Source organism: Cherax quadricarinatus, chromosome 36, assembly GCF_038502225.1.
Source record: "Cherax quadricarinatus isolate ZL_2023a chromosome 36, ASM3850222v1, whole genome shotgun sequence".
NCBI classification, from domain to species: domain Eukaryota; kingdom Metazoa; phylum Arthropoda; class Malacostraca; order Decapoda; family Parastacidae; genus Cherax; species Cherax quadricarinatus.
The window spans coordinates 12,290,569-12,318,521 of record NC_091327.1 but is presented as its reverse complement, the minus strand read 5'-3'; the positions used below and the strand labels follow the sequence as shown (position 1 = coordinate 12,318,521).

At 43.8% G+C, this 27,953-nt stretch overlaps 1 protein-coding gene across 4 annotated transcripts in view; it reads right to left on the bottom strand.

The window, feature by feature from the left end:
- Positions 1–6,131, bottom strand: part of Syx18 (syntaxin 18) — a 67,517-nt gene extending 61,386 nt beyond the window's left edge. Inside the window, exons 1-3 of one of the 4 annotated variants that reach the window (XM_053780281.2) lie at positions 5,623–5,827; positions 4,975–5,114; positions 3,447–3,722 (exon numbers count right to left, since the gene is read on the bottom strand). In XM_053780281.2, coding sequence (XP_053636256.1) covers positions 3,447–3,722; positions 4,975–5,040 — 342 coding nt within the window. In that variant the 5' untranslated portion in view covers positions 5,041–5,114; positions 5,623–5,827. Of the gene's footprint in view, positions 1–3,446; positions 3,723–4,505; positions 4,556–4,974; positions 5,115–5,622; positions 5,828–6,024 lie in introns of those variants that run through there. The other 3 variants (XM_053780283.2, XM_053780280.2, XM_053780282.2) reach the window with 3 other exon arrangements.
- Between the last annotated feature and the right edge of the window lie 21,822 nt (positions 6,132–27,953).

Sequence of the window (27,953 nt, the reverse complement as noted above, 5' to 3'; positions counted from 1 at the left end):
ACTAAGTGAGGAGAGGCTGTAATGTACTGTACATAAAATACAGAAGAATCTCACTGCATGTCCATGACTCACATTTTCAACAACCTACATTTGAAATACAGTGGACCCCCGGTTTTCGGCCGGTGCGGAAATCCTACAATTCGGATTTCTAGCACTTTTTCGGTGAAACTTCCCCCTGAGTTTCATACATCGGCTTGGAAATCGACGGTACCAGACGCGTCCACCTGGGTTGCTCATACATTCATGACTCACTCTTGGGGACATTAAATGTCATATTTTACGTTAATATAGACATTTTCATTAATCCATCTATGATATTTTCTTCAAAATTATGTAAGAAATACATTACATAGCATATAAATATGCCTTTGTTATTCATTCACTAAGAGTATCCCTCTAGTCTTAACACCATAGTAATACTAAAACAGTAGACCATTGTTTAACATGGTTTTGTCTGGCATGTTGTGGTTATAGCACGATTGAAGAATTGTGGCATATTTTTGTATAACACTTCATAAATTTAACACGATTCGCAGGAGGAGAAAAAAATTTGAACACGTCACCCCCAGGATATGTATCATCCTCTGCTAGGAGTTGATATCTTTTTCTTGCCATATCTTAAATCTGCCAGGCAATCATGGCACCCAGTAGGCATACAAGTGTTGCTGAAAGTGGCAAGAAAAGCATTTAAGCATTTAAGTCTTAGAATTAATGTAGAAAATAGAGATATTAGACAAGAGAAAGCCAGTGGACGAAACGAAGCGTCTCTTTGTGCACATAAACGAAAGAGGTAAACATGAGTTTCTGTAATGACTGACTGATTTACTGACTGACTTACTGATTGACTGACTAACTTACTGACTGTATTACTGTCTGACTGATTGACTGAACTGACTGACTTAATGACTGATTTACTGTCTTGCTGACTTGACTGATTTACTGACTTAAAGTTAGACTTTTTCACTGAACAGGACCCTGAAACGGTGTCTAGAGCAGCTGATGCCTTACTGTCAGTTGTATAATGTACTGTGGGGTAAAACAGAACAGAAATCCATTACAGAATTTATGCACACCCCAGGACAACCATTGACTTCAGTACCAGTACCTCTACCATTCACCTCAGCCCAGGAGAGCCACAGCATAACTCTTCATTCTTCACAATCATCCACAAACACCAGCACCCACAATTTAAGGTAAGAAATACTATTATTTCTGTTGCATTTGTAATCTTAAGCAGTAAAAACAACAGTACGCTGAAGTCAGTGGTCACGGGTGGTCATACCTGTCCTGAGCTGTCTGGGTATTAGTGTGGGGTATTACCAAGCACTATGGCTTGCTGAAATGTTTTAGAATCTCAGGTTAAAGTGTCGAAGAAGGAGGTTCTACTTCAGGAGGAAAATAGAAGGCTGAAGCCTCGCCTAGATGTGTTTAGGAGTGAGTGTGAGATAGTTGGTGCTGGTAAGGAGAAAATGCTTACCACCAGTGAGAGTGGCAGCCGCTTTAAGTGGCTCACAGTTCAGGAAGAAGGAAGGTAAGGAGGGTTAATAAAGAAGATGTGAAGGTAGGAAATCGATTCTCTGTTCTCCAAGACGAGTGTACTTCAGTGGTTAGTGAGGTTAAAGGTACCTCTGACTCCCCTGCTTATCAAGGTAAGAATATTCTGATTGTGGGAGACTCTCAGGTAAGATATTGGACCATGCTTTTTGTAACAGAGATAGAAAAGTCAGACAAAGGGTGTGCTTCCCAGGAGCTGGTGTTGGTGACATAGTCAGCAGGTTGGATAATAATATGTCAGGTAATGGGAACAAGCCCATTATCTGTCTTAGTGCTGGTGGAAATGACATTGGGAAGGGCAAGAGGCAGGAGCTACTGGATAAGTACAGGTCAGCCATAGTAGTAGTCAGGTCTAAGGGAGGGATCCCTATTATATGTAGCATCTTGCCTAGAAGAGGAGTGGGCAATGAATGGATGTCTAGGGCAATTGGTATAAATTGCTAGCTAGACAGGTACTGCAAGGAACTTGCAATCCCATTCATTGATAACTGGGACAAATTCTATGGCAAATATGATATGTATACAAGGGATGGGGTTCATCTCTAGGGTTGGAGTGGTTGCATTAGCCTATTCGATTGAGGGGGTAATTGATGACTTGTCTAGAACTTTAAACTGATAGATTATAGAGGTATGGGTGTTTGGTGGGAAACAATCAAGCTGCAGTATTATTGTTGGAAACAGCAGATATTACCAGGATACATCAGGGATATGTTTAAAAGACAATATTCAAAATAAAGTTTCTAATAAAGACAAAGCAACTGATCAACAAACAAAGCGAGATAGTAGAGGGCAACGAGTGACTAGCTCCCTTAAGGTTTACTATACAAATAGTAGGAGTCTAAGAAATAAGATAGATGAGCTAAGATTACTCGCAAGTGCAGGTAATATAGATATTGCTATAACTGAGACCTGGCTGAACTTGAAGGATAGAGAAATGCCTTCTGAATGCAGCATAAAGGATTATAAACTATTCCACACTGACAGGGTCAACAGGAAGGGTGGTGGAGTGGTGATGTATGTCAGAGATAATTTAAATTGTGTTAGACATGATATAAGATTAGAAACATCAGACACAGAATCTGTTTGGCTACAATTTCTCGAGGGGTATATATATTGTGTAATGAAGAATAAATGACACTTACCTTTATTGAAGATAAGGTGATGAGTGATGGGATGGGAAGAGGGGAGATGATGGTGTATTATATTTTGGAAGGGGAATCCCCTTCCATAAGGACCATGGTGGCTTATTTAGCAGTTACAAGCACTAAAAACACTGGAATAATACAAAATGTTCCAAAAGTATGCGTGGAAACGACTGCACTGGCTTGTAAACATTGGCACACTAACTGAAGGCAGGGCAGCTGAGGCACACTTTACCAGACAGATGCATGGACATGTACGGGATGAATGATGTAAGACGAGTTTTTTTAACGTAGGTCGGGGTCAAATTTTTACGCTGACAAGCATCATAAGTCGCTTTTATTGTGGGTTGAGGCCATCGTAAGTCGGGGGTCCACTGTAGGTGCTTTACACAACAAGAAGCATTTCTTTTATTCATTGGAACCAAGGCTAGGGCTAAAAGTGAGCAAGTTATGACAATAAATGGAAAAGAAGAAATTGGAATGACTTATGCAGCAAGTAGTGCCACCAACCAGGAGCAGCAGGTTGGTGTGGCAACCCCGGAAATTTGAAACTATGCTAGCCGAAATTAGTGCCAGATTACTGATTGCCAGATTAGTGATGGGCAACCTGTATTATAATGATTTATATTTATGTAATTTTGAAGAAGAAAAATATGTTGTATTTATAAAAAATTATAATGAAAATACGTAATATCTCTTGAATAATAATTAATGACTGTGTAACATATATACTAACTATAATTTTCTTACTTTTTCCATGTAACTACGCTCATAATCTGACATAGACTGTTCATGGTCCTGAAGGTACTTTTTACTGTGATCATTGAGTAAGTTGCGATGGCTCGTTATGTTGCTCATCACATCCCTTGCTCTTGAGTAAAACTGAGATGAAGGGGTTGGAGCAGAAGGAAATATTTTGGTTTGAGGCAGTGTCACACCCATTGCCTTGTTACGAGTCCTGATAGTTTTCATACAGGATTTGAAGAGTGTGGTTAGATCCACACTAGTGGGAGTTTCCCCTGTCATCTGAAATTATAAATATCTTGTTAGTACAGAATATGAGCACTTATCTAAAGCTTACAGTAAAAGAAATTATGAATCACACAATGTTTTTCAACTGTATCAATAAACCCTCTATATAAAGGCCAAACTGGGGGTAGTTGATAGCAAATAATGGCAATTGTGGTGGATAAAGAAAAGAGTAATTTGTCATGATTGTAACAATAATGAACAATTGTATGGCTGAAGGACTTTTCCCAATGTTTCCAAATCTACTCCGCCAGCATCTTCCGTTAGCCCAAATTGTCTGATCTCCAAGGTAAATACACCTTATAAAACCGAAGTCTGTTAAATGGAGAGTTGAATATAATATTATTACTTTCATTGGGGGTCATACAGCACCTGGAAGAAGTGGGAGGCATTCAGGTTTGATCCAAGGAAGGGGGAGCACAGAGCTAATTCCTTGGATCAAAAGCACCTCACCAGCTTCAACAGGGATCCTGAAAACCAGTTACAGGTGGGAAGTAGATGTTACTTAAAATGTCAAGCATCATCTACTTTTTAGATTCTATCAAAATATTATTCCCTTCAACATTACAATACATAATTCCACTTTACTTAATTATTACACTGCAAAAGAAATTATAGGGAATATGTTGCTTCCCTGTGACTTATCATCTTTTTAACATTACACACCTTCATTATTATATAAACATTATTATCCCTACCAATTATTGCAATTAAATCACACGAAAATTATCAAAAATTTCCACAGACCCCCTAATAAAGTGTCTTACAGAGGAAACTCACCAGCTTATTTTAAAAATTACATGACCAGCTTGGATGAGATCAAGGCCTACCTGGCATAAAAAATAATAATTATTAGTACATGATATAACTGACAGTTCACATTATTGGCACACCATACAGAAAGTCCCTGGTTATGCAAAGCATTTCTTGCACCCCAGGATGCAACCCACTGCAGTTAACTAACACCCAGGTACCTACTTATTGCTAGGTGAATCAGAGCAGGTGTAAGGAAACATGTCAAATGTTTCACCCACACCAGGGATCGATCCCAGACCTTAAGTGTGTGAGCTGAGAACCTAACCTAACTGAGCTACCTTTACTGAGGCAATCAAAAACTACCAATGAAAATAAGTCACTTTGCCTTTTTTGGGTTACCCTTGGTAATCTACACATATGCTGCAATGTATGATAATTTATGTAACTGTATTGATGTGTACCTGTACCTGAATAAACTTTCTTTCTTGCTTACCTGCAGTTTGCACCTCGGTTCACGTGTTGAGGTCCGGGGTTCTATCCCAGGTACGGGGAGAAACATTAGGACGTGCTTCCTTAAGGCACCTATTATTAAAATAGGTACCTGGGCATTAGTTGACTGGTACGGGTTGCATCCTGGGACAAAATTTACCAAATTTGCCTGAAATGCTCTACATAACAAGTGGCTTTCTATATAGTACGTGTAATATGTTATCGATGTCAGCTAGGCCTGTATACCATGTACATGTACTTGTAGAAATAAAGATATTATTATTATTGTATAATCCAATGGGTTTAGCGCTCCCCCATGATTATAATAATATTATTATGGCGATGCTTCCGCTGCTCCGACTGAAATCTGATTAAAACATTAATTTTATGCAATGTTTTGTAAAAGTATTATTATTAATAGTATTATTATTATTGATTATTAATGTATAAGCAAGAACAGGAAGAACAATTCCAGTTCCTTGGATCAAAAACCTTCACAGGTATAATGAAACCTCCCTTGAGGGGGTTTATTTAATATAATTAAGTTTATTTAGGTACAGGTACACATAAGTACAAATATCATACCTAGTAAAGTATGTGTAAATTACCTAGGATAACCCAAAAGGTCACTTGAAAAAAAAAAAAAACTTACCATCTTACGCACGGAACTTGATTAAAACTTATTAACCGATAACAGACTGAGCAATTGTATGAACAAATACGAAACCCAAAGACAAAACTGAGGCAGCAACTATCGTAACAATTTGTGAATTGTATAAAATCACTTATAAATTCTTCTTCGTGTTGTTGGGTTTGTAAAGGCCAGTGACAGTTGCTTGTGTAAGATAGAACCTCCGGCCATACCTACCTTCACTCATACACGCAAGTCTTACTAACTTTATTTACGTACAGGTACACATAAGTATAATTATCATGCATAGTAATAAAAGTGTACATTGCATTGGATAACCCAAAAAAGTCAAAATGACTTATTTCCATAGGGATGTACATAGCTCCAGGATGGAACCTTACTGCCCCATGTACCATACATCACCTTATATATGGCAAGTGTCAGTACTATCTCCAAGCATGCAGCTCCAGGATGGAACCTTACTGCCCCACGTACCATCCACCACCTTATACAGGCCACCTACCGTGGCCTGGTAGGCAACGTTTTAGCTTCACACACCAAGTGTCCGTGGTTCGATCCCCGGTACGGGTGGAACCAATAAGGCGCGTTTCCTTGAGACACCTGATGTCCATGTTCACCCATCAGTAAAATGGGTACCTGGATGTTAGTTGACTGGTCTGCGTCGCATCCTGGGACAAAATTGACCTAATTAGCCCGAAATGCTCTGCATAACAAGGGGCTTTCTACATACTAGTATGTAATTGATATCAGGCCTGTACACCTTGGATATGTACTTGTAGAAATAAAGATTTTATTATTATTATTATTATTAATTTGAATATGATACAGAGAAGTACAAATTATTATTATAATCAAAAAGAAGCGCTAAGCCACAAGGACTATACAGCAGAGAAGTACAAAGGAATGCAGTAATTAAGTGTAACATGCCAAAGCCCCTTGTATGCAGAGCATTATGGGCAGGCTTAAAGTTAACTTAAGATTAATTAAGCAATGATATATTCAGTGGTAATACATTATTGTAAACAGTAGTAGTAGTATTGTCAGCTAGGCCTGTATAGGTTGTACCTGTACATGTATTTGTAAAAATAAAGATCATTATTATATTATTATTAAGGTTGGAACCCGCCTCTCATAATGGTGCATTATGGTTGTATGTTCGGTCATGCTAATATTTGTAACAAATGCACTCAAATGCAATTACCCTTTAGTAGTGCTGACATTGAGTTACCAAACTTTTTTTAACGCAAATGACCCCATGCCAAATATAGATGATTTTGACTGCTTCAAGAAAACAGGCCTTCACTTTATTCATGTCAAGGAGAGGTCACTCTTACCCAAGATGTCAGAGATTATGATCCTAGCCAATAGAACTAGGGCGGCAGTTATATCCATTTCTGAATCCTGGTTGGATGTCACGGTGACTGACGACGAGGTTACAACATAAAGTGCTTAGATAGGAATAGAAATGGCGGTGGGGTATTAGTGATTTATGAAGAGGTTAGTTATATGAGTAGGGTATACCTCCTGCCCATCAATTTCGCATTGCTATATTGTGTTATACCAGTGCGTCATTGAATTGGAAGGATGCATACTGCATAGAATTGCTTGCTTTTTTTTCTCTCTCTCGCAAGAGGTTGGTCAGGAGGCGCAGCTGCAGGCGAGGGTTGCCGGGCATTCGATGGAGGTTGGTTGCTCACCTGGAGTCGGCCAGCAAGGCAGTGACTGAGGTGGTGTCCTGCTGAATTGTAGTAGTAGGTGCAACGAGGTCAGTTGTGAGGTGTTGGTTGGTAGAAGTGGGTCACCCGGAGACGGAGGGCGCTAGTCCATGTTACTGGACATAGAAAGGTTCCGGTGGTATCCATTCTTCATCTTCGGGGAGGTCGCTTAAGATTTTGGGACGAGGGAAGTTCTCCTTGTGGATAAAGCGTCGAACTCTTTGTTGGAGGGTCATTCTTTGGGATCTGTGGGGAGGGGTGGTGATGGTATAGTCGGTTGTGTTCGCTGGTGGAGGGGGATTCTCTCTGTCAGGCATGTAGAGTTCCTGCATGTCATATAGTTGTCTCTTAGTAAGTTTGTCTAATCGGACGTTGATTGAGGGGATTCTCTGTTGTATGTGTAGGTCCTCTGATCTGATTCTGTCTCTGAGTCTGGTGTTCGTGATGAAGCGGAGGGCTTTGTTTTGGACTCTTTGGAGTTTTAGCATGTTGGTTTTGGTTGTGAGCGACATGGGTGCGCAGGGGTATTCCAGCAGAGGTCTGATCATCATCTTGTACAGGTGTAGTTTGATGTGGGGAGGGGCTAGTATATCTGGTATCTTATTTTCATTAATAAGATATCTTGACATGTCACATGTTATTATACTGTCTGTCTGTATTCCTCAATAAGTGGACAATTAAGCACATAGTGTTCAAGACAGTGACCATATGCCTGATCACATAATTTGCATTTAGTTTAATCATCATCTGTGTGTCTCCCAAACTGCCAGAAGCACTTATAACAAAGCCCAAGCCTGGCCACTACAACATCAGTCAGTCTGTTCACATTGCAAGTTGCTCCATAAACATACTTATCTACGTTCATCTTATCATAGTGGGTTATAGATCTACTCAGGCTTTTAACTGCATTCCTATAACAATCATTTTCATTTACTTCTCTCATAATATTATTCCTAATGTTAGACACAGATATACCAAAGTTATATTCTACATTCTCCTTCTGGGTACTCTTCTTGGCTAACATATCAACTTTATCATGAAGGAGTAATCCAATGTGTGATGGGATCCATAGCAATTGTACATTAATTCCTTTGTCCCTGTGCTTATGTAAGAAACGACAGCCTATAACCCAAGACCTGATTTAAATGATAATACACTGAAGATTCTATAGCTTGAGGTGTTGTTACCCAAGACTAAACAAATCCTAGTAGGAACTGATTACCGTCCCCCTACCCATGATTGATTCTTAGAGGATTTTTCGAGGGTCTTGTCCGGAATTGATAGGAATTCTGAGACAGTGATATTGGGAGTTTACCTGGAGAGGGTTTCGGGGGTCAACGCCCCCGCGGCCCGGTCTGAGACCAGGCCTCATGGTGGATCAGGGTCTGATCAACCAGGCTGTTACTGCTGGCCGCACGCAAGCTGACGTACGAACCACAGCCCGGTTGGTCAGGTACTGACTTTAGGTGCCTGTCCGGTGCCGTCTTGGAGACAGCCAGGGGTCTATTGGTAATCCCCATTATGTATGCTGGGAGGCAATTGAACAGTCTTGGGCCCCGGACACTTACTGTGTTGTCTGTCAGTGTACTCGTGGCATCCCTGCTTTTCATCGGGGGAATGTTGCATCTCCTGCTGAGTCTTTTGCTTTCATATGGAATGATTTTCGTGTGCAGGTTTGGTACCAATCCCTCCAGGACCTTCCAAATGTATATTATCATGTATCTCTCTCGCCTGCGTTCGAGGGAATACAGATCAAGGACCTTCAACCGTTCCCAGTAGTTTAGGTGTCCTATCGCACTTATGTGTGCCGTGAAAGTTCTTTGTACACTCTCCAGGTCTGCAATGTCGCCAGCCTTGAAGGGAGCCGTTAGTGTACAGCAGTATTCCAGCCTAGAGAGCACAAGCGATTTGAAGAGAATCATGGGCTTGGCGTTCCTAGTTTTAAAGGTTCTCATTATCCATCCTATCATTTTCCAAGCAGATAAGGTAGATACATTGTTGTGGTCTTTGAAGGCGAGATCCTCTGACATTATTACTCCCAGGTCCTTCACATTACTTTTCCGCTCTATTGTGTGGTTAGAATTTGTGGTATACCCTGACACATTTTTAATTTCTTCAAGTTTTCCATATCTGAGTAGTTGAAATTTCTCCTCGTTGAACTTCATATTGTTTTGAGTGGCCCATTCGAAGATTTGGTTGATGTCTGCTTGGAGTCTTGCAGTGTCTTCGATGGAGGTCACTGCCATGGTGATCCGGGTGTCATCTGCAAAGGAAGATATGGAACTATTACCTGGAGTTTATCTGTAGAGAGTTCCGGGGGTCAACGCCCCCGCGGCCCGGTCTGTGACAGGCCTCCTGGTGGATCAGAGTCTGATCAACCAGGCTGTTACTGCTGGCTGCACGCAAACCAACGTACGAGCCACAGCCAGGCTGGTCAGGTACCGACTTTAGGTGCTTGTCCAGTGCCAGCTTGAAGACTGACAGGGGTCTATTGGTAATCCCCCTTATGTATGCTGGGAGGCAGTTGAACAGTCTCGGGCCCCTGACACTTATTGTATGGTCTCTTAACGTGCTAGTGACACCCCTGCTTTTCATTGGGGGGATGTTGCATCGTCTGCCAAGTCTTTTGCTTTCGTAGTGAGTGATTTTCGTGTGCAAGTTCGGTACTAGTCCCTCTAGGATTTTCCAGGTGTATATAATCATGTATCTCTCCCACCTGCGTTCCATGGAATACAGGTTCAGGAACCTCAAGCGCTCCCAGTAATTGAGGTGTTTTATCTCCGTTATGCGCGCCGTGAAGGTTCTCTGTTCATTTTCTAGGTCAGCAATTTCACCTGCCTTGAAAGGTGCTGTTAGTATGCAGCAATATTCCAGCCTAGATAGAACAAGTGACCTGAAGAGTGTCATCATGGGCTTGGCCTCCCTAGTTTTGAAGGTTCTCATTATCCATCCTGTCATTTTTCTAGCAGATGCGATTGATACAATGTTATGGTCCTTGAAGGTGAGATCCTCCGACATGATCACTCCCAGGTCTTTGACGTTGGTGTTTCGCTCTATTTTGTGGCCAGAATTTGTTTTGTACTCTGATGAAGATTTAATTTCCTCGTGTTTACCATATCTGAGTAATTGAAATTTCTCATCGTTGAACTTCATATTGTTTTCTGCAGCCCACTGAAAGATTCGGTTGATGTCCGCCTGGAGCCTTGCAGTGTCTGCAATGGAAGACACTGTCATGCAGATTCGGGTGTCATCTGCAAAGGAAGACACGGTGCTGTGGCTGACATCCTTGTCTATGTCGGATATGAGGATGAGGAACAAGATGGGAGCGAGTACTGTGCCTTGTGGAACAGAGCTTTTCACCGTAGCAGCCTCGGACTTTACTCTGTTGACGACTACTCTCTGTGTTCTGTTAGTGAGGAAATTATAGATCCATCGACCGACTTTTACTGTTATCCCTTTAGCACGCATTTTGTGCGCTATTACGCCATGGTCACACTTGTCGAAGGCTTTTGCAAAGTCTGTATATATTACATCTGCATTCTTTTTATCTTCTAGTGCATTTAGGACCTTGTCGTAGTGATCCAATAGTTGAGACAGACAGGAGCGACCTGTTCTAAACCCATGTTGCCCTTGGTTGTGTAACTGATGGGTTTCTAGATGGGTGGTGATCTTGCTTCTTAGGACCCTTTCAAAGATTTTTATGATATGGGATGTTAGTGCTATCCGTCTGTAGTTCTTTGCTGTTGCTTTACTGCCCCCTTTGTGGAGTGGGGCTATGTCTGTTGTTTTTAGTAACTGTGGGACGACCCCCGTGTCCATGCTCCCTCTCCATAGGATGGAAAAGGCTCGTGATAGGGGCTTCTTGCAGTTCTTGATGAACACGGAGTTCCATGAGTCTGGCCCTGGGGCAGAGTGCATGGGCATGTCATTTATCGCTTGTTCGAAGTCATTTTGCGTCAGGATAACATCGGATAGGGTTGTGTTAACCAAATTTTGTGGCTCTCTCATAAAAAATTAATTTTGATCTTCGACTCTCAGTCTGGTTAGCGGCTTGCTAAAAACTGAGTCATATTGGGACTTGAGTAGCTCACTCATTTCCTTGCTGTCATCTGTGTAGGACCCATCTTGTTTAAGTAGGGGCCCAATACTGGATGTTGTTCTCGACTTTGATTTGGCATAGGAGAAGAAATACTTTGGGTTTCTTTCGATTTCATTTATGGCTTTTAGTTCTTCCCACGATTCCTGACTCCTATAAGATTACTTTAGCTTAAGTTCGATGTTTGCTATTTCTCTGACCAGTGTCTCCCTACGCATTTCAGATAGATTGACTTCTTTTAGCCGCTCTGTTATTCTTTTCCGTCGCCTGTAAAGAGAGCGCCTGTCTCTTTCTATTTTACATCTACTCCTCCTTTTTCTTAGAGGAATAAGTCTTGTGCATACATCGAGTGCCACCAAGTTAATCTGTTCTAGGCATACGTTGGGGTCTGTGTTGCTTAGTATATCTTCCCAGCTTATATCGGTTAGGACTTGGTTTACTTGGTCCCACTTTATATTTTTGTTATTGAAGTTGAATTTGGTGAATGCTCCCTCGTGACTAATCTCATTATGTCGGTCTGGGGCTCCACGCATACATGTCTGAACCTCAATTATGTTGTGATCTGAGTATATTGTTTTTGATATGGTGACATTTCTTATCAGATCATCATTGTTAGTTAAGATGAGGTCTAGTGTATTCTCCAGTCTAGTAGGCTCTATTATTTGCTGGTTTAAATTGAATTTTGTGCAGAGATTTAAAAGCTCGTGTGAGTGTGAGTTTTCATCAGAGCTGCCTCCTGGTGTTGTTACTGCAACAATATTATTTGCTATATTCTTCCATTTTAGGTGCCTTAAGTTGAAATCCCCCAGGAGCAAGATGTTGGGTGCAGGAGCTGGAAGATTTTCCAGACAGTGGTCAATTTTTAACAGCTGTTCCTGGAATTGCTGGGATGTTGCATCCGGAGGCTTGTAGACTACCACAATGACTAGGTTTTGGTTCTCGACCTTTACTGCTAAAACTTCCACTACATCATTTGAGGCATTTAGCAGTTCTGTGCAAACAAGTGACTCTGCAATGTACAGGCCAACCCCCCTCCCTTTTGCCTGTTCACTCTGTCACATCTGTATAGGTTGTAACCTGGGATCCATATTTCGTTGTCCAAGTGATCCTTTATGTGGGTCTCAGTGAAAGCCGTGAACATTGCCTTTGCCTCTGCAAACAGTCTGTTGTGATAGAAACACAGGCCTTATGCCTTTGCCTCTGCAAACAGTCCACGGATGAAAGGTATTTTGTTGTTTGTTGCTGGCTTTAGACCCTGTATATTTGCAAAGAAGAATGTCATCGGACTGGTGGTATTGTTGGTACTGGGGGGGGATTTTTTTTCCGGCATTAGTATCTGTATCTGTTGGTTTGGAGTGGAGGCCATCGACTGTGGTTCCACTCCAGGAATGACTGGATTTGGGGGATGTTGCATCGTCTGCCAAGTCTTTTGCTTTCGTTGTGAGTGATTTTCGGGTGCAAGTGCTAGTCCCTCTAGTTTTCGGTATATAAGCTAGTGCCCTCTAGGATTTTAATTGAGGTGTTTTATCTCAGGTGAAGGTATATCAAGCATGTGTTAGTGTGCAGCATGGCTATGGCTTGCATCTCTGTGTCAGAAATGAGGATGAGGAATAGAATGGGAGCGAGTACTGTGCCTTGTGGAACAGAGCTTTTTACCATGGCTGCCTTGGACTTTACTCTGTTTACTATTACTCTTTGTGTTCTATTTGTCAGGAAGTTGTAGATCCATCTACCAACTTTTCCAGTTATTCCTTTATCCCGCATTTTGTGTGCTATTACACCATGGTCACACTTGTCGAAAGCTTTTGCAAAGTCTGTGTGTACTGCATCTGTATTTTGTTCATCCTCTACAGCAGTGGTTTCCAAACTTGGGGTAAATTACCCCCTGGGGGTAATTTACCCATTTTTGGGGGGTAATGGAGGGGTGACAGAAAAAAAGTTATGAATTCTGAAAATCAAGAAAACAATGCGGTACCCGGTATGAGGATTATTGTTAACTTTGTCTTAGTATATAAAGTTGTAAATTAAACCTATTATAAGTAAGTAATAAAGTTCTCTACAGCATCCAGAACCTTGTCATAGTGGTCCAGTAGCTGCGAAAGGCAGGAGCAACCTGCTCTAAACCCGTGTTGCCCTGGGTTGTGTAACTGATGGGTATCTAGGTGGTTGGCTATCTTGCTTCTTAGAACCTTCTCAAAGATTTTTATGATATGGGATGTTAGTGCTATCGGTCTGTAGTTCTTTGCAATTGCTTTACTGCCACCTTTGCGGAGTAGGGATATGTCTGTTGTTTTTAGTGTGTGTGGGATGACCCCTGTGTCCATGCTTCCTCTCCATAAAATGCCGAAGGCACGTGATAGGGACTTCTTGCAATTCTTGATGAACACGGAGTTCCACGAGTCTGGGCCTGGGGCAGAGTGCATGGGCATGTCATTAATTGCCTTTTCAAAATCTTGTGGAATTAGAATAATATCCGAGAGTTTTGGGATGACCAAATTTTGGGTTTCGTTCATAAAGAATTCATTTGGATTGTCGACCCTTAGAGTGGGCAGTGGATCGCTGAACACTGAGTCATATTGGGACTTTAGTATCTTGCTCATTTCTTGGCTATCATCTGTGTATGTCCCATCCCGTCTAAGCAGGGGCCCAATACTGGATGTTGTTTTTCCCTTAGATTTGGTATAAGAGAAGAAGTATATATATTTTTTTTTATTTCCTTTATGGCTTTTAGTTCTTCCTGTGATTCTTGTCTCCTATAAAATTTCTTCAGTTTAGGTTCGATATTTGCAATTTCATTGACTAGTGCCTCCCTTCGTATTTCAGATATATTGACCTCACTCAGCAGCTCTGTGACTCTTTGCCTTCGTCTGTATAGGGAGTGTCTCTCTCTAGTTTACATCTTCTCTTTCTTTTTCTTAATGGAATGTGTCTTGAGCAGATCTCAAGAACCACAGAATTCATTTTTTCAAGGCAAATGTTCGGATCTGTGGGAGATTTCAATACGTATCTGTTTCCAACAGCAAAATAATGGGCTATGTAATAGATATAAGCAAATTCTGGGATTATGTAGTTACACTCAACTAATTAATGCACTAACCCGGATCACACAGTTCTCAGCCAACATATCAGACCACATCCTTTGTAACTGCTGTCAACATTAGCCAGTCAGGCGTCGTTACCACAGGTCTTAGCAATCATCTCGTCATTTAATGTACCAGGAAAATTATTAGGGATCGGACAGGCCTACACATGACAATTGAAATGAGATCAACTAGAAACTACAGCAAAGAAATACTGGTAAATAGGCTACAAAATTGTGATTGGACATTTACGTCCGTGCAACTTGTAATTACAAGTTGCACTGACGTAAATGATGCCTGGGAAAAATTCAAAACAGTATTCACTACTGCCATCCTTGATAAAATTGAACCAGTTAATGAGGTTAGGATTAAACGGAGAACTGAACCCTGGATGACTACTGAGTTTAATATGTTTATTATGCACCCCATACCCATCCTGTGGGCTGTAGTCAAAAGATTATAGAGGTACATAATGGGGCAAGGGACTGGGCCCCAAAGTTTTGATAACTGAGCAAGTTACAAAGGTAATGAACTCCAGGTAGACCTGGTCACAATCATGACAAGTTACAGAGGTATTTACAGATTACAGAGGTGCATAATGGGTCGACTACTGAGATATTAAATAATATGAAATTCAGAGACCAGTTGCTAAAAAAAATTTAAGATAAACAGGCAGGATATTGCAGCGCTAAATGAATTCCAGAGAGTTAGGAACAGAGTACAGAGACTCATAAAAGGAGTAAAGGCAAGGCATTATTGCTCAAAAATCGAAGGGTACAAGAATAACCCCAGAAAACTCTGGCAACAACTAAAACAGTTGGGATAGATTTAACATAGTGCTAAATATTGATAAAGAGGTATGCCACGAGACAACTAAAGTGGCAAATTGTTTTAATTCATACTGAACTTCTGTCGCATCAATGTTAGTAAGTAAACTGCCAGTTGCATCAAATACCTTTAACACAGACTGACAACTTTAAAACATATTACATTAATGTTGCAGTTTCATAACTGTAGTGTAAAGCACCCTTCTGGCAAGACAGTGATGGAGTGAATGATGATGAAAGTTTTTCTTTTTCGGGCCACCCTGCCTTGGTGGGAATCGGCCCATGTGATAATAATAAAAACAATTTTAGCTTTAGTTGATTTACTGTCTTCAACATTCAGCATGTCCAGTTGTTGTAATTCATTCTGGCCTCCATGCTCTCTTGGATCCAGGTCAGAATGAATCAAACCATTTTGTTCTGGGCGATTTGTAGCTTATCTTTCAGTTGTTTTTTTTTTTTTTTTTTTTTTTTTTTTTTTTTTTTTTTTTTTTTTTTTGTTAATGCAAAGTACCATGAGAGCTAGACATAGGGTCCTGCGAGCTTCAGTGGGTACACACTGCGCCTGTCTGTAGAGGAACTTTAGTCTGGCATTTGCTTTCTTTACAAGTAAGTAAGTAAGTAAGTAAGTAAGTTTATTCAGGTATACACAAATACAGTTACATAGAATTATCATACATAGCAGCATATGTGTAGAGAACCTAGGATAACCTAAAAAAGTCAGACAGAGTGACTTATTTCCATTGGGGTCCTTTAGTTCCCTATTAGTTCTCCTGACATGCTTGGGTCGAAGGGTATTCCCAGATAATTCACCATTACACTGGGTATTAAAACTATTTAATCTTTTCGATTTATGTCTCTTGCCAAAGAGTAAGGCTTCCATTTTACCGAAGTGTAGTGATAATTTGTTGTCCACCAACCATTTGCTGCAGGATTCTAGTTCTAGTGATAATACATTAGTAATGTCTTGTGGGTCTTTACCTGATACTATCAGAGCACTATCATCTGCGTACAGTAGAAACTTGCATTTCACACTGATAGGCATTTCATTCACGTAGCACAGGAATAGCAAAGGCCCACGATACTATCTTGAGGAGCCCCACGTGTTATCTGCATGACAATTTGGTTCCTTGTTGCTCAGGTAAGATTTAACCCATTCTTCAGAACTCATGCCGATAACCTGCAGTTTCTTACATAATATATTATGATTTACCGTATCGAAGACCTTTTGCAAGTCTAAGGTTACCATTCCCATGAAATTCCCTAGAGACATTTCAGTTCTCAGGTAATCCAGCCTCCCATCAAGCATTAGGGGAATTGCCAATAAACCCCTGGCTGCCTTCAAGAGAGAGCTGGACAGATACCTAAAGTCAGTGCCGGATCAGCCGGGCTGTGGCTCATACGTTGGACTGCGTGCGGCCAGCAGTAACAGCCTAGTTGATCAGGCCCTGATCCATCGGGAGGCCTGGTCATGGACCGGGCCGCGGGGGCGTTGATCCCCGGAATAACCTCCAGGTAACCTCCAGGTATCCATCAAATTAATGAGGGAGGTGTAGGTTGAATGAGATCTCCTAAAAACTGACTGGTAACTATGGAGAATGTTTTTGTCATTAAGATACGTAGCTACTTGACAGTATACCGCCTTCTCTAGAATTTTGGACATCACACTGAGTATACTAACAGGCCTATAGTTGTTTACATCAGATCTACTATTTTTCTTGAGGATAGGAGCAACTCTGGCCTCTTTGAATCCTTTCGGGACAGTATTTGTGGCTATGGACAAATTTATTATGTGCGCAATGGGAATTGGTAATTCAGAGGCGCCGTCTTTTAGGAACTTAGGCGGGATGTTATCTAGACCGGTGCTCTTAGTTGGGTTTAATTTACTTAGTTCTTTACGCACGAAGTCATCAGATACACCTACTAGTTAGCAACTGTTCGGGGTGACACCCTTATTAAGGACAGAAGGTGGAGAACTCACAAGAAATGATCAGGAGGTATGTGAGGAGCTGAACAGGAGATTTAAGGAAGTTTTTACAGTAGAGACAGGAAGGGCTCTGCGAAGACAGCACAGAAGGGAACATCAAGAGGGAATATACCAACAAGTGTTGGATGACATACGAACAACTGAGGAGGAGGTGAAGAAGCTCTTAAGTGACCTTGACACCTCAAAGGCGATGGGACAGGACAACATCTCCCCATGGGTCCTTAGAGAAGGAGCAGAGATGCTGTGCGTGCCTCTAACCACAATCTTCAACACATCCCTTGAAACTGGGCAACTACCTGAGAAATGGAAGACAGCTAATGTAGTCCCCATATTTAAGAAAGGAAACAGAAACGAGGCACTAAACTACAGACCTGTGTCTCTGACATGTATTGTGTGCAAAGTCATGGAAAAGATTATCAGGAGGAGAGTGGTCGAACACCTGGAAAGGAACAAGAGTATAAATGAAAACCAGCATGGGTTCATGGAAGGCAAATCCTGTATCACAAACCTCCTGGAGTTTTATGACAAGGTAACAGAAGTAAGACACGAGAGAGAGGGGTGGGTAGATTGCGTTTTCCTAGACTGCAGGAAGGCCTTTGACACAGTTCCCCACAAGAGATTAGTGCAGAAGCTGGAGGATCAGGCGCATGTAAAAGGGAGGGCACTGCAATGGATAAGGGAATACCTGACAGGGAGGCAGCAACGAGTCATGATACGTGAAGAGGTATCACAGTGGGCGCCTGTTACGAGCGGGGTCCCACAGGGGTCAGTTCTAGGACCAGTGCTATTTTTGATATATGTGAACGACATGATGGAAGGAATAGACTCTGAAGTGTCCCTGTTCGCAGATGACGTGAAGTTGATGAGAATTAAATCGGACGAGGATGAGGCAGGACTGCAAAGAGACCTGGACAGGCTGGACATGTGGTCCAGTAACTGGCTTCTCGAATTCAATCCAGCCAAATGCAAAGTCAAGAAGATTGGGGAGGGGCAAAGAAGACCGCAGACAGAGTATAGGCTAGGTGGGCAAAGACTACAGACCTCACTCAGGGAGAAAGACCTTGGGGTGACCATAACACCGAGCACATCACCGGAGGCACACATCAACCAAATAACTGCTGCAGCATACGGGCGCCTGGCAAACCTGAGAATAGCGTTCCGATACCTTAATAAGGAATCGTTCAAGACACTGTACACTGTGTATGTTAGGCCCATACTGGAGTATGCAGCACCAGTCTGGAACCCACACCTGGTCAAGCACGTCAAGAAGTTAGAGAAAGTACAAAGGTTTGCAACAAGGCTAGTCCCAGAGCTCAAGGGAATGTCGTACGAGGAAAGGTTAAAGGAAATCGGACTGACGACACTGGAGGACAGAAGGGTCAGGGGAGACATGATAACGACATACAAGATACTGCGGGGAATAGACAAGGTGGACAGATATAGGATGTTCCAGAGAGGGGACACAGGGACAAGGGGTCACAACTGGAAGCTGAAGACTCAGACGAGTCACAGGGACGTTAGGAAGTATTTCTTCAGTCATAGAGTTGTCAGCAAGTGGAATAGCCTAGCAAGTGAAGTAGTGGAGGCAGGAACCATACATAGCTTTAAGAAGAGGTATGACAAAGCTCAGGAAGCAGAGAGAGAGAGGACCCAGTAGCGATCAGTGAAGAGGCGGGGCCAGGAGCTGAGTCTCGACCCCTGCAACCACAATTAGGTGAATTAGGTGAGTACACACACATACACACTCACACGCACACACACAGACACACACACACACACACACACACACACACACACACACACACACACACACACACACACACACACACACACACACCCACATGGGGGCCAAGATACATGGAGGGCTAAGATGATGGAGGTGGTACTTGAGAACTTCATGTACCAACACGTAAGGGACACTACAAGAGAGAGAGGAGAGGATGAACCAGCAAGGCTGAACTTAGTATTCACCTTCAGTAGTGCAGATATCGAGGACATCACATATGAAAGACCCCTTGGGGCCATTGACCATGTGGTTTTAAGCTTCGAATACACAGTAGAGCTACAAGTGGAGGGAGAAGCAGGAAGGCCAGGACGAATGAAGCCAAACTACAAGAAAGGGGACTACACAGGAATGAGGAACTACCTGAACGGGGTTCAGTGGGACAGAGAACTGGCAGGGAAGCCAGTTAATGAGATGATGGAATATGTAGCAACAAATTGCAAGGAGGCTGAGGAGAGGTTTGTACCCAAGGGTAACAGGAGTAATGAAAAAGCCAGGATGAGCCCATGGTTTACCTAAAGGTGCAGGGAGGCAAAAACCAAGTGTGCTAGGGAATGGAAGAAATATAGAAGGCAAAGGACCCAGGAGAATAAGGAGAACAGTCGTAGAGCCAGAAACGAATATGCACAGATAAGAAGGGAGGCCCAAAGACAATATGAAAATGACATAGCAGCGAAAGCCAAATCTGACCCGAAACTGTTGTACAGCCACATCAGGAGGAAAACAACAGTCAAGGACCAGGTAATCAGGCTAAGGAAGGAAGGAGGAGAGACAACAGGAAATGACCGTGAAGTATGTGAAGAACTCAACAAGAGATTCAAAGAAGTGTTCACAGAGGAGACAGAAGGGACTCCAGAAAGACGGAGAGGTGGGGCACACCACCAAGTGCTGGACACAGTGCACACAACCGAGGAAGAAGTGAAGAGGCTTCTGAGTGAGCTAGATACCTCAAAGGCAATGGGGCCAGATAACATCTCCCCATGGGTATTGAGAGAGGGAGCAGAGGCGCTATGTGTACCCCTAACAACAATATTCAATACATCTATCGAAACAGGGAGATTGCCTGAGGCATGGAAGACAGCAAATGTAGTCCCAATCTTTAAAAAAGGAGACAGACATGAAGCATTAAACTACAGACCAGTGTCACTGACATGTATAGTATGCAAAATCATGGAGAAGATTATCAGGAGAAGAGTGGTGGAACACCTAGAAAGGAATGATCTCATCAACAGCAGCCAGCATGGTTTCAGGGATGGGAAATCCTGTGTCACAAACCTACTGGAGTTCTATGACATGGTGACAGCAGTAAGACAAGAGAGAGAGGGGTTGGTGGATTGCATTTTCTTGGACTGCAAGAAGGCGTTTGACACAGTTCCACACAAGAGATTGGTGCAAAAACTGGAGGACCAAGCAGGGATAACAGGGAAGGCACTACAATGGATCAGGGAATACTTGTCAGGAAGACAGCAGCGAGTCATGGTACGTGGCGAGGTGTCAGAGTGGGCACCTGTGACCAGCGGGGTCCCGCAGGGGTCAGTCCTAGGACCAGTGCTGTTTCTGGTATTTGTGAACGACATGACGGAAGGAATAGACTCTGAGGTGTCCCTGTTTGCAGATGACGTGAAGTTGATGAGAAGAATACACTCGATCGAAGACCAGGCAGAACTACAAAGGGATCTGGACAGGCTGCAGACCTGGTCCAGCAATTGGCTCCTGGAGTTCAATCCCACCAAGTGCAAAGTCATGAAGATTGGGGAAGGGTAAAGAAGGCCGCAGATGGAGTACAGTCTAGGGGGTCAGAGACTACAAACCTCACTCAAGGAAAAAGATCTTGGGGTGAGTATAACACCAGGCACATCTCCTGAAGCGCACATCAACCAAATAACTGCTGCAGCATATGGGCGCCTAGCAAACCTCAGAACAGCATTCCGACATCTTAATAAGGAATCGTTCAGGACCCTGTACACCGTATACGTTAGGCCCATATTGGAGTATGCGGCACCAGTTTGGAACCCACACCTAGCCAAGCACATAAAGAAACTAGAGAAAGTGCAAAGGTTTGCAACAAGACTAGTCCCAGAGCTAAGAGGTATGTCCTACGAGGAGAGGTTAAGGGAAATCAACCTGACGACACTGGAGGACAGGAGAGATAGGGGGGACATAATAACGACATACAAAATACTGAGAGGAATTGACAAGGTGGACAAAGACAGGATGTTTCAGAGATTGGACACAGTAACAAGGGGACACAGTTGGAAGCTAAAGACACAGATGAATCACAGGGATGTTAGGAAGTATTTCTACAGCCACAGAGTAGTCAGTAAGTGGAATAGTTTGGGAAGCGATGTAGTGGAGGCAGGATCCATACATAGCTTTAAGCAGAGGTATGATAAAGCTCACGGCTCAGGGAGAGTGACCTAGTAGCGATCAGTGAAGAGGCGGGGCCAGGAGCTCGGACTCGACCCCCACAACCTCAACTAGGTGAGTACAACTAGGTGAGTACACAGACACACACACACACACACACACACACACATACACACACACACACACAAGGCAACAGTAACAACGGGAAGACCAGAACAAGCCCCTGGTTTACCCGACGGTGTAAGGAGGCAAAAACAAAGTGCAATAGAGAATGGAAAAAGTACAGAAGGCAGAGAACACACGAAAATAGGGAGATCAGTCGCAGAGCCAGGAATGAGTACGCACAGGTAAGGAGGGAGGCCCAGCGACAGTATGAAAATGACATAGCATCGAGAATCAAGACTGACCCGAAACTGTTGTATAGCCACATCAGGAGGAAGACAACAGTCAAAGACCAGGTGATCAGATTAAGGACAGAAGGTGGAGAACTCACAAGAAATGATCAGGAGGTATGTGAGGAGCTGAACAGGAGATTTAAGGAAGTTTTTACAGTAGAGACAGGAAGGGCTGTGGGAAGACAGCACAGAAGGGAACATCAAGAGGGAATACACCAACAAGTGTTGGATGACATACGAACAACTGAGGAGGAGGTGAAGAAGCTCTTAAGTGACCTTGACACCTCAAAGGCGATGGGACCGGACAACATCTCCCCATGGGTCCTTAGAGAAGGAGCAGAGATGCTGTGTGTGCCTCTAACCACAATCTTCAACACATCCCTTGAAACTGGGCAACTACCTGAGAAATGGAAGACAGCTAATGTAGTCCCCATATTTAAGAAAGGAAACAGAAACGAGGCACTAAACTACAGACCTGTGTCTCTGACATGTATTGTGTGCAAAGTCATGGAGAAGATTATCAGGAGGAGAGTGGTTGAACACCTGGAAAGGAACAAGATTATAAATGAAAACCAGCATGGGTTCATGGAAGGCAAATCTTGTATCACAAACCTCCTGGAGTTTTATGACAAGGTAACAGAAGTAAGACACGAGAGAGAGGGTTGGGTAGATTGCGTTTTCCTAGACTGCAGGAAGGCCTTTGACACAGTTCCCCACAAGAGATTAGTGCAGAAGCTGGAGGATCAGGCACACGTAAAAGGAAGGGCACTGCAATGGATAAGGGAATACCTGACAGGGAGGCAGCAACGAGTCATGGTACGTGAAGAGGTATCACAGTGGGCGCCTGTTACGAGCGGGGTCCCACAGGGGTCAGTTCTAGGACCAGTGCTATTTTTGATATATGTGAACGACATGATGGAAGGAATAGACTCTGAAGTGTCCCTGCTCGCAGATGACGTGAAGTTGATGAGAAGAATAAAATCGGACGAGGATGAGGCAGGACTGCAAAGAGACCTGGAGAGGCTGGACATGTGGTCCAGTAACTGGCTCCTCGAATTCAATCCAGCCAAATGCAAAGTCATGAAGATTGGGGAGGGGCAAAGAAGACCGCAGACAGAATATAGGCTAGGTGGACAAAGACTACAGACCTCACTCAGGGAGAAAGACCTTGGGGTGACCATAACACCGAGTACATCACCGGAGGCACACATCAACCAAATAACCGCTGCAGCATACGGGCGCCTGGCAAACCTGAGAATAGCGTTCCGATACCTCAATAAGGAATCGTTCAAGACACTGTACACTGTGTATGTTAGGCCCATACTGGAGTATGCAGCACCAGTCTGGAACCCACACCTGGTCAAGCATGTCAAGAAGTTAGAGAAAGTACAAAGGTTTGCAACAAGGCTAGTCCCAGAGCTCAAGGGAATGTCGTACGAGGAAAGGTTAAGGGAAATCGGACTGACGACACTGGAGGACAGAAGGGTCAGGGGAGACATGATAACGACATACAAGATACTGCGGGGAATAGACAAGGTGGACAGAGATAGGATGTTCCAGAGAGGGGACACAGGGACAAGGGGTCACAACTGGAAGCTGAAGACTCAGACGAGTCACAGGGACGTTAGGAAGTATTTCTTCAGTCATAGAGTTGTCAGCAAGTGGAATAGCCTAGCAAGTGAAGTAGTGGAGGCAGGAACCATACATAGTTTTAAGAAGAGGTATGACAAAGCTCAGGAAGCAGAGAGAGAGAGGATCCAGTAGCGATCAGTGAAGAGGCGGGGCCAGGAGCTGAGTCTCGACCCCTGCAACCACAATTAGGTGAGTACAATTAGGTGAGTACACACACACACACACACACACACACATACACACACACACACACACACACACACACACACACACACACACACACACACACACAGACACACACACACACACACACATACACACACACACACACACACACACACACACACACACACACACACACATACACATACACACACACACACACACACACACACATACACACACACACACACACACACACACACACACACACACACACACACATACACATACACACACACACACACACACACACACGCACACACACACACACACACACACACACAGACACACACACACACACACACACACACACACACACACACACACACACACACACACACACACACACACACACACACACACACACACACACACACACACACACACACACACACACACAGACACACACACACACACACACACACACACACACACACACACACACACACCCACACACACACCCAACCACACACCCACCCACACACCCACCCACACACCCACCCACCCACCCACACACCCACCCACACACCCACCCACACACCCACACCCCCACACACCCACACACCCACACACACCCACACACCCACCCACACCCACACACACCCACACACACCCACACACCCACACACCCACACACCCACCCACACACCCACCCACACACCCCCACACACACACACACACACAACACACACAACACACACAAACACACACACTCACACACCCACACACACCCACCCACACACCCACCCACACACCCACCCACACACCCACCCACACACCCACCCACACACCCACCCACACCCACCCACACCCCCCCACCCCTCCCCACACACACACGCAACACACACACAACACACACAACACACACACACACATATTGCCAGACTCACACATACACTCCCCCCCCCTCCCCCACCGACATCTCACTCCTTCACCTGATCCCTCCCCTCCCTCTTTCACCCTCCCCCTCCCCACCTCTCCCTCACCCACTTACCCTCTTGCTTCACTCTCCTTCCCACTCCCCCTCCCCACTACTCTCCCATATAGCCACAGTTCCTCCTCTACCTCCCCCCCCCCCACACTCTGACATATACAATACTAACCTAACATACAGAATTACATAGGTTTCCCACTCTGAGGCAATCAGGATAAAACAAAAATGGGTTGCCAGAGAGCAACAAGAAAACCCAAGGGACATGAGGAGGAAACTGCAAAGGAAGATTGGGCAGCAGAGCTCACAAAAAGGGAACAAGAATGGGAAAAGAAACTAGAAGAACTTAGCATGAGAATGGAAGAGAGGATAGACATGGAAAGCAGGAAGTGGGAGGTGAAAGTCAAAGCAGCAGAGGCCAGGATACAGAGTTTAGAAGAGGAACTGGAAAATCTGAAACAGCCTAAAGAACTAAAGAACATTATGGGATTGACAACAGAGACCGCTACCTCAGCCACAAATAAGGGGACTGTAGGGAAAGGAGGAGCAAAACTGCATGTAGAAGCTCTATCAGTGGAGACTGTAGTAAATGAAAGAGCTAAGCTATATGTGGAGGCCCTAAAAGACCACAACAGAGCCCAGGGAAAGCCGAGATGGGAAAATGACAGGCCACTGAGCCCATGTACAGTAGCTAGTGAAACTGAAGAAAGGAAAGCTGCAATGGAGGAAATCAAATTGAATGAGGGGATACACAGGGATATGCAGTGGGAGAATGAAAGGGTGAGGTCAGTCTTTGTGTATGGGCTACAGGAAGTTGAAGGGGAAACATATGAAGCAAGAAAATAAGGGGAAAAAAAAGAAATTGAAAGCATCATGAAAGTAATCGGAGAAGACGACATGACCCAGCTGGAAAATTTTCGGAGAATAGGGGGGTTTGTAAAAAAAAGAAACCGGCCAGTGAAAGTGACCTTCAAGGCAGAATCGACTCGGAACAGGATACTGCAGGAAAAAGCACGATTAAGGGACATGCCGGGATACAGGAAGGTGTATCTCGACCGCGACAGAACACAAGACGAAAGGCGGAAACTGAGAGAGATGGTACAAAGGCGAAAGGAGGAAAGAGAGGGGATGGAGAAGAAAGACAGGAGATCCCAGACACAGGAAGAAGATCAAATACAACCTCCCTCACAGCTTCCTATAGAAGCCTCCCAACCAGGTCAACCCCAATGCAGCCAAACACTCTAAACCACAACACCCATGCCATATCCAATGCCCCCACCCACTACATTACAAACTCCACCCCCACAGCAACCACCCATAGTTCCTTATCAGGTCTCCCACTTCCCCAACCCCAATACACCTCCCAGACCACAGTCTTAGAAAAGAAGTTGAAGGTATGGTATACAAATGCAGATGGAATAACAAATAAGTATGAGGAGTGGCACGAAAGAATCAAGGAGACATCCCCAGACATAATAGCACTCACAGAAACAAAACTCACCAGAATAATAACAGATTCAATCTTTCCACCCGGATATCAAATCTTCAGGAAAGACAGAGGGAGGAGAGGGGGAGGAGGAGTTGCACTGCTCATTAAAAGCCAGTGGGGTTTTGAGAAAATGGAAGGAATGGATGGCACGGGTGAAAGGGACTACTTAGTAGGAACAATCCAGTCTGAGGGACATAAGGTGATAATTGCAGTAATGTACAACCCACCACAGAACTGCAGGAGACCAAGAGAAGAATATGATGAGAGCAACAGAGCCATGGTCGACACACTAGCCGAGGTGGCCAGGAGAGCACACGTGGGGGGAGCAAAGTTACTAGTTATGGGTGATTTCAATCACAAGGAGATTGACTGGGAAAACCTGGAGCCCCATGGGGGTTCCGAAACATGGAGAGCCAAGATGATGGATGTAGTACTGGAAAACCTCATGCATCAACATGTTAGAGACACTACCAGAGAGAGAGGAGAAGATGAACCAGCAAGACTGGACCTTGTATTCACCTTGAGTAGTTCAGACATTGAGGATATCTTGTATGAAAGGCCCCTGGGAGCTAGTGATCATGTGGTTCTGTGCTTCGACTACATAGTTGAGCTCCAAGTGGAGAGAGTAGCAGGAATAGGATGGGAAAAACCAAACTACAAAAGGGGGAACTACTCAGGCATGAGGAACTTCCTTCAAAACATTCAGTGGGAGAGGGAACTGACAGGAAAACCAGTACAAGAAATGATGGACTATGTGGCAACAAAATGCGAGGAGGCAGAGGAGAGGTTTGTTCCCAAGGGAAACAGAAATAATGGGAAGAACAGAACGAGTCCTTGGTTCACCCAAAGGTGTAGGGAGGCAAAAACTAGGTGTACTAGAGAATGGAAAAGGTACAGAAGACAGAGAACTCAGGAAAATAAAGAGATTAGCCGAAGAGCCAGAAATGAATATGCACAGATAAGAAGGGAGGCTCAGCGACAATATGAAAATGACATAGCATCGAAAGTCAAGACTGACCCGAAGCTGTTGTACAGCCACATCAGGAGGAAAACAACAGTCAAGGACCAGGTAATCAGACTGAGGAAGGGTGATGGGGAATTCACAAGCAACGACCGAGAGGTATGTCAGGAGCTCAACACGAGATTTAAAGAAGTATTTACAGTGGAAACCAGTAGGACTCCAGGAAATCAGAACAGGGGGGTACACCAGCAAGTGCTGGATGAGGTACATATAACCAAGGAGGAAGTGAAGAAGCTGCTATGCGAACTTGACACCTCAAAGGCGGTGGGACCAGACAACATCTCTCCGTGGGTCCTTAAAGAGGGAGCAGAGATATTGTGTGTGCCATTAACAAAGATCTTCAACACATCATTTGAAACTGGGCAACTCCCTGAGGTATGGAAGATGGCAAATGTAGTCCCAATTTTTAAAAAGGGAGACAGACATGAGGCACTAAACTACAGACCTGTATCACTAACGTGTATAGTATGCAAGGTCATGGAGAAGATCATCAGGAGGAGAGTGGTGGAGCACCTGGAAAGAAACAAGTGTATAATTGACAACCAGCATGGTTTCAGGGAAGGAAAATCCTGTGTCACAAACCTACTAGAGTTTTATGACAAGGTGACAGAAGTAAGACAAGAGAGAGAGGGGTGGATCGACTGCATTTTTTTTGGACTGCAAAAAGGCCTTCGACACAGTTCCTCACAAGAGGTTACTGAAAAAGCTAGAAGATCAGGCACACATAACAGGAAAGGCACTGCAATGGATCAGAGAATACCTGACAGGGAGGCAACAACGAGTCATGGT